At 39.3% G+C, this 8,275-nt stretch overlaps 1 protein-coding gene across 2 annotated transcripts in view; it reads left to right on the top strand.

Moving 5' to 3' along the window:
• The window catches only part of cadps2 (Ca++-dependent secretion activator 2), a 174,761-nt gene that overhangs the window by 12,810 nt on the left and 153,676 nt on the right, over positions 1-8,275 (top strand). For both annotated transcript variants that reach the window (XM_013915256.1, XM_013915255.1), the window contains exon 2: positions 7,437-7,550. In XM_013915256.1, coding sequence (XP_013770710.1) covers positions 7,437-7,550 — 114 coding nt within the window. The remainder of the gene's footprint in view (positions 1-7,436; positions 7,551-8,275) is intronic.

The following is an 8,275-nucleotide window of genomic DNA, read 5'->3' as shown; positions in this document are numbered from 1 at the left end:
TCTGTGAAGGTTCTCAGTCATCCAGGTCATCGTAGTCAAAGGAGCTTGCAAAGAAAAGCGTCTGGACTTCTTTAAGTTGCTTGAAGACGTTTCACTCAGGCGATTAGAGGATCATCAGGGGGTCCTTTTGTCCCTCTGTGGGGGGATACTCCCACTAGGTTTATATCTGGGACTCTCCACCATTTGAAGTCCAGACGCTTTTCTTTGCAAGCTCCTTTGACAAAAGACAGCCAAGTTTACTGTAATAACCACACAGGTTTCCAGCTGTTTTTGGTTGACTATTAAGTTTTTGGGGGTGTATGTCAACAGGCTTGTTCTACAAACTGTCAAGCAAAGCTAGAAGCTGGCATAGCATTAGCTTTTGTTTTGAATTATTAAAAGAATATATATTTAAATAAAATGCTATGTGCTTTCCTTTTTTGTAAGTTAACACGTGTTATGTTTTTTGACCAATCCTCATCCTCTGCTGAGCAACTTCTAACCATGCGAGCCTCCTGTTGTTTTTGAGATATTCACAACGGAAGCGTCAGCAAGAATAAAAGGAAAACAAAAAATTCATCTGTCATGAAAATTGTTAAGAAATACATCATCTGTAAATAATGGATGTGTTTTTCTAGCTTTTGTTTTTACAGTATGAATATATTCTTTATGGTGTGTGTGAATAACGCAGTGTATGACGTCACTTGACGGAGCAAATAACATTTTCTGTTGAAAGTAGAAAAATACTAGAAAACTAAGTCAGAACTGAAAATTTATCCGTGTTTTATTTCCTCGATGAAAGCAGAGGTGGTGTTTATTGAGATAATTTCATGATTTTAGAGCGCAGTGTGCCACTCTCTGAATGGAGTTCACCCAACAGTCTCTGTCTCTCGCTTTCTCTCATCTATATGCCAGTAATTAAAATAAGATATTTATGTTATTTATATATCTATATAGTGTTTATTTTACTACATTTTGGATTCCATTGTTTAGGTGCTTGGATAGTCTATATTAGTTTCACACAATCCACAGCAAAAATAACAATGATGGAGAGTGTATTAAATCGGAGCAGTTGCATCATAAGCGTTAATTTAGTAATTATAAGACAAAATGTGAATCCTGGTCATTTCTTTTATACATCAAAGACGTAGAACAGAAATGACTACTTGACTGTCAGGTTAGTACGGCTTGCTAGGTCTAACATGAAAACTGTTATCAAAAAGTTGAGTATCAAGCTCATAGGCAGATGGAAAGAGACAGAGCTGGTTCTTTGAAGAAACTCTTACAGAACTGTCAGCAAAATTGCTAATATGATGAAAGTCATTTTTCAGGCTCAGAATGGACGTTTTGTAGACAGATAAAATGATCTGTCTTTTTATAGTGCACAGTGAGCCTGTGTCTTCTTATTTGTCAAAAATATAGTTTTTCTGTTATTTTTAATAATTTGTTAAACAAAAATGTTTCAATAATTATTATTAATGTATTTTTGGGAGTTGGCCAACTTCCTTTTAGCCTAAATCTTTAAGTTATTTTAGCTGGGTGTAGTTCTTTCACTCAGTCAAGTGTTTTCCTCACATAAACTTTACATTTTAACAATTTCATCTGAAAGAACAACATTCACTCTGTTTATGACTGAAAATCTCCTTGTCCTTATTTTGAATGTTGCGTTGCCATTAGCGAGCTAGACATGGCCTTTCCCTCTTGTGTTTTTTCTTTTCGCAGGCTGACAAAGTTTTGTTGTTCAGGTCCTTTTCCTGTCCAGAAACACGTGTTTCGTTGTCAAACTCTAACGTCTCCATCATACACTGCAGCAGGTGACTGTAGACCTTGTTCTTATCTGGTGATCTGCTGTGAGCTGGAGAACCTGTAGCAAATGGAGAAGAATGGAACAGAAACTAAGCCAAATTCATTGAAATGGTCTGTATTTATATAGCGCTTTACTAGTCCCTAAGGACCCCAAAGCGCTTTACACATCCAGTCATTCACCCATTCACACACACATTCACACACTGGTGATGGTAAGCTACATTGTAGCCACAGCCACCCTGGGGCGCACTGACAGAGGCGACTATGAAGGACTATGGTTTCCAGCTCCAGCCAAACGTGATAGTTAGAGAATTGTTTTTGACAAACATTGCAGTCACAACCAAGGAGTAGTCTGTCAGAATTTCTCCTTCAGCCACTCAGTGACTCCTTCAGGTCCTGTTTCAATAAACTCTGTTTGCTGTAGGCATGTGACGTCAGCCTCTTTATTGTAGTTAATCAATTTACAGCACGCTCTTACATGCCTCATTTGATGTTATTGATTTATAGCTGACAGAGGGAGCAGTTTTGTTGTTGTTTTTTTAAAATAATACAAGTTAGAAAAAGTAGAATAACAAATTATTGTAGGGAGAGAAGTGGACATGAGCATCACCATGAAAATCGAAAATAAAATAAAAATTAAGCTATTTCATATCTCTCTGTTTTCTCAGCTTCACTGAACTTGACTCCATTTTAACTATGTAGTTTGTGTGTTATTATACCCCTCATAATACAAGGAGTTACTGATCATACATTATTACCGGCTGAATTAATTTTACAGTTTTAATGTTTAGGCTGTGATAGCTCCTGCCACAATCTAGATTTAGTAAGCATTTAGATTGTGTTAACCACTGCACTATGAAGCCACTCCTGTCTTACGCGACAAGGATAGTTTTCCGACAGGTTGATTAAAAGTCATCAGATGTGTTTGATTGCATTTAGTTGAATAAGTGACTCAGTCATAAAAGGTTGATGGGGTAGTGTTGTCAGCTGTGTGTGCAGGTGGCATGAAGAGCTAAGTTTGTGAATGTGACAACTTGAGAATGAGGCAACATAAGAGCTTCATATTGATACCATAGGTGCATATACCAAGAATATACCGAGTTTGAATCTGTCACCTTGACCTCAAGGTCAGAGGTCAAGGAAGTAGGACTTTGAAACTGATGTGATAGGTGTGTCTACTGGGAGGCTGAGGGGTAGCACTGGTGGCTGCCAGTGTTTTTACTTCTGCATTCATCCTGATGTTTTTTCCAAAACTGAAGAAATGTCAGTGTGTTTCTTGCAACCATAAATACCAAGACATAACAAAAGTACCACCTTGTCTCACAGATGAGATGGAGCCTTCTTGTGCAGTAATTTTGCTCTTCAAAGTCTTTCCAACATTTAGCCAATAAGCTATTTTGGTTTCACCAGTTATTGGTTCACCAGTGGTTTATTTTTAATTTATTTGGCACTTAACAGCGTACACTATATTACTCTACTTGTGCCAGGTGACCAGATCCTTAGGGTGGACCAATTTTTGCGCAGTGTGTTTTAGGTTTGAAAGCCACAGAGACGAGGTACTTACAGAAATGTATCTCAGCTGTTCTGATACTGCTGGGATCACTAAAGGTTGTCACTTATGCAGCAGCTATCCTTATCTCTCTCTGGAGCATTCTTTAGGTGGCTTCCCAGCTTTCACAAATGTCCAACTGGGATAACCACATTTACTCAGGGCACTTCATGATATGATGTTCAATAGGACTGTTTATAAGGTTGGGGGAACCTGCAGTCAGCTGAGACTGAAGAAGTCCCTTAGATGAGTGATGAAATGTTTCTCCCACAGAAAATGTGATGTCCAGATGAACAGAATCTACTTCTTGGGAAGTAATTAAGTAGTAAACCTTAACATTAGCTGTTCAACTATGAACAATTACCCAATAGCCACATTAGCCATCTGTCGCCATCCTGCTCCTCACATACAAGGTCTTAAATAATCAGGCCCCATCTTATCTCAATGACCTTGTAGTACCATATCACCCTATTAGAGCACTTCGCTCTTGCTCTGCAGGCCTACTTGTTGTTCCTAGAGTATTTAAAAGTAGAATGGGAGGGAGAGCCTTCAGTTTTCAGGCCCCTCTTCTATGGAACCAGCTTCCAGTTTGGATTCGGGAGACAGACACTATCTCTACTTTTAAGATTAGGCTTAAAACTTTCCTTTTTGCTAAAGCATATAGTTAGGGCTGGACCAGGTGACCCTGAATCCTCCCTTAGTTATGCTGCAATAGACATAGGCTGCCGGGGGATTCCCATGATGCATTAAGTTTTTCCTTTCCAGTCACCTTTCTCACTCACTATGTATTAACAGACCTCTCTGCATTAAATCATATCTGTTATTAACCTCTGTCTCTCTTCCACAGCATGTCTTTATCCTGTCTTCCTTCTCTCACCCCAACCGGTCGCAGCAGATGGCCGCCCCTCCCTGAGCCTGGTTCTGCCGGAGGTTTCTTCCTGTTAAAAGGGAGTTTTTCCTTCCCACTGTTGCCAAAGTGCTTGCTCATAGGGGGTCATATGATTGTTGGGTTTTTTTCTCTGTATCTATGAAGCGCCTTGAGGCGACTTATGTTGTGATTTGGCGCTATATAAATAAAATTGAATTGAATTGAATTGTCGCCATTACCGTGGGAACTAGCAGGCTGCAGTTAGATAACAGATGGATAATTGTTGCTGGTTTAATGGGCCACGCATGGAGTATTGGGCTACGGGAGAGTGTATTATGTACATATGGGGAACCTGACAGATTGCTGGTTGTACAGAGCAACAGAGGAACCACAGTTGAACAGAGCAGAGACTCAAGAGTGTGGAAAACGAATCAGAGCAAATAAAGAGTGAAATCTGGAGGACTTCAGACCTGAAAAGCAGAATTGAAGAGCTGTTGACTGAGGTTTGGTGACAAGGTGACAGATGTGGACAAACTGATAAACTTTACCTTTTTTACTTTTGCAATAGTTTATTAAAACGTGTTTATGTTATTATAGCCAGCTGTAGAGGTCAGTGTTAAAATATCTCTATCTCTTAAAGGTGCAACGTGTGGTGACTAATACCACACTTTCACCAAAGTTCATTTTCAACCTTTCCTTTTCTTTATTAGGAAACAGCACTTCTGCAAAAGGCTTCTACCAGGAATTTTTCTTATTCTTGTGATACTAAAAATGGATACAACATAAAAAGCAAGTACACAAAAAGGTAATTGACTAAGATTAGTTTAAAAAAAAAAAGCAGAAGAAAGAGTGGGGGCATTTTTCTGTATCTCAGTTCTTCTAGCCCTTTACTCCTCTTTTGAAAGAGGGAAAGGAAATGCATGAATGAACTTTTAAAACACACATGTGCACACACAACAAGAACTATTTACATCCAAGCTGAGGGAGTGCCATCAAGGAAGGTCCTGTGTTGTGTATAAACAGTTTAATTAACAGATATATTTTATTATCATAATTGTCATTGTAATGAGACACTCACAAACAAAATCGTGGTTTAGCAACTCAGTAACGCAGCCTGCTTATGGGAAAGTAGCAGGAATCTAATTTTTTGCAATAGTAATCCCTGACTTTACTGGTTACTTGAAAAAAATAATCTGATTACAGTAACGCGTTACTGCCCATCTCTGGTCATGACTAACTCCATTTGCTGAGTGCTTTAATGAGGGTTTAACGGGAGTTGTTGGACTGTTTGAGTTTTCTTTGATATTATCAAGAATTGTTATTAGTGGGCCAGGCTTTTTGTTTAGACAGTACACTACAGATTGTTGGTGTCTGTGGATGAAACAATCGTACCTCTACATGGTTTTGAGGTGTTTAGAGTGGCATTCAAATCCATTTTGTGGTGAGTGAAGTAAACTGTGCAAAATGGGCATTCTGACAGTTGTCAGCTTTTGGTCAGCTATAGTCTTGTTGAATTACTGATAGCTCGGTTATTCTCTCAGTGACTGGATCTGCCATGACGAGTCTCCCCCCGTCTTGCATTACACAGAAAATAATTCCTCACATTGTTATTGGAGACCAACGTAACAGTATCCAGAATAAGTATCAGATATATTGATTTATGTTTTTATGGTTTGAACATTAGGATTCCTCATCAACCCAGAGCCATCCGACTATTTTATCTGGTTCTCTACCAGAGGTCTGGGAACTTATGGGTCCTACACAGTATCTTTGCTGTTCCTAGGACTGTGCTCTTCTGGATAGAGATCTCAGATGTTGTTCCTGGGACCTGCTGTAGCCACTTGCCCAGTTTGGAGGTCACTGCCTGCCCCGAGTACCCCGATCTCCACAGGAACCACTGTTACCTTCACCCTCCGCATCTTCTCTAGTTCCTCTCTCAGCCCTTGGGGCTTATTAAGCTTCTAATCCTTCCTGATGTTGCAATCACTTAGTCATAGTCATAGATGTAGCTATACTATCTTCCTCCACCACTACTATGTCAGTTTGGTTAGCCATCACCAGCTTGTCCATCTGTATCTGGAAATCTCACAGGATCTTAGCTTGGTCATTATTAGCCACCCTAGAGGACATATCCCATTTTGACCTTGGGAGTTCCAGGCCATACTTGGAACAGATGATCCTGTATACTGTGCCAGTATCTTGGTCATGGCATTCCATGTAAGCCCTGCCTGCTAGCATCTTGCACTTTGCTGTTATGTCCCAGATTATTTCAGTGGCATCTCTGCACAACCTGCTCTAGGGCCTTGCCTGGTGTGGTAGAATCTAGTCTCTATCTATTGATCTTGTGCTTAGATCTTGTTCCGATGTTGCCATGATTAGTGCCTCTGTGCTGTCTTTCAGTCTAGCTTTGTCCAGCCGTTGGTAGGATTTCTCAGTATCACTTGTTCTGTTTGGCGGTTGTATATGCTGTAAAGCAGCCTGTCCTTCCATAATGGCTCCTCTTTATGCTCCTCTTCTTTCTTGGGTTTCTGCTGCCTGAGCTATTCTCTAAGCACATGATCAGTTGTGGCCATCTTGCTGATGTTGAAACACTGAGAAACTAGTTATTTTACCGTTAGTTTACATATTTGATGTCAAAGAATCCATAGGTCCCACATACTTTTCATGTAACCCCTTCTGCAGGGATTACTCGTGTAGCATTCCAGTAGCTCCCTATTCTCATTCCTTTTCCACTTATGCCTTCTTGTTCCAGTAGCCCACTTCTCATCAGTGTGTCCTGGTTCCTCAATACTTGACACAGACCTTGTTAATCCAAGCAACGTCCAAGCAATTAAAATCTTTCTTTTTTACCAGAGGTTTTATTATAAATCACTGTTCTTTATATTTTTGTATTCAACGTGCCCTTGCAAATGAGATGCCACATTCTCTGTTTGCGTTTGCTTGATGTGTTATAGTCAACATGTGTTGCATGAATGTAGCTTAACGGTCACCACAACTTTTATTCGTGGTGGAATTATGTTTGAATTGCCACAAAATACAGAATGAAGAATTTGAAAACCTCCCACAAAGCGGGTTTTTGCTAGCACTTTAACAGTGACTTTAAGCTTATATTTGTTTTGTTTTTCATTCATACCGCCACCACCTCATATTAAACTCTCACTTCATAATAATTATGCCCTTCTCTACCACCACTCTGTATCATTTCTCTCTGTTCTTCATTTTTGTCTTTCTTAGGTCAATAAGCAGCAGCTACAGGCAGTAAAGGAGCGTTTTCTTGCTTTCCTCAATGGAGAAACTCAAATTGTGGCTGATGAAGCTTTCTGCAATGCCGTGAGAAGCTACTATGAGGTAAAGTGATTGAGTGAGTTTTGTAAAACATTTTTCACAGAAACAAATGTGATTTTAGCTTTACAATTCTATGGCAGGACAGGGACTCTCTTCAGGCATTGCCTTAATTCCTGTTATGTTGTTTCTGACCCACAAACCGTCTGACAGAAAGGTGGAACCAACCTGACGACATACTCTTATAGTTACTTGACTGTGTCCTTCTTATTTGTTTTCAACAGAGGTGGTGAATTTACCCAGTTTGTCAATATTAATGCTGACATGAAACAACTAGAACTATCTTTATTCTTTGTAAAGCTGACTGAGGCTAGTATGAAACAAAAGATAACTTTTCATGCTTATAAACTGCCTTGAATGCTGTAGCAACATATATAAGTATAAGTAAATCCTATTTTTCATTTCTACTGAGTTATTGTTATTGATGATGCACTACTTAATTTGAAATGTGAATCTTTAGTGGCAACAGCTTTATTGCTGGGAGCTTCTACTGTTTCAAGCTGACAGGCCTATTGTCTCATTTATTAAGATTTTCTTATTAAGTTTATTTATTAAGTTTCCTTCAAAATGCTGTCAGAGTAAAACTGAAAGAAATCAACAAACATATCCTGCTCAGACACTCATTTACATACGTTGGGGCAAAAAAGTATTTAGTCAGCCACCGATTGTGTAAGTTCCCCCACTTAAAATGATGACAGAGGTCAGTAATTTGCACCAGAGGTACACTTCAA

Source organism: Pundamilia nyererei, unplaced genomic scaffold (genome assembly GCF_000239375.1).
Source record: "Pundamilia nyererei isolate P.nyererei 1_Seehausen unplaced genomic scaffold, PunNye1.0 scaffold00278, whole genome shotgun sequence".
Lineage (NCBI taxonomy): Eukaryota > Metazoa > Chordata > Actinopteri > Cichliformes > Cichlidae > Pundamilia > Pundamilia nyererei.
Note: the sequence above shows the minus strand (reverse complement) of the source record. Positions and strands in the feature narration are given on the sequence as shown.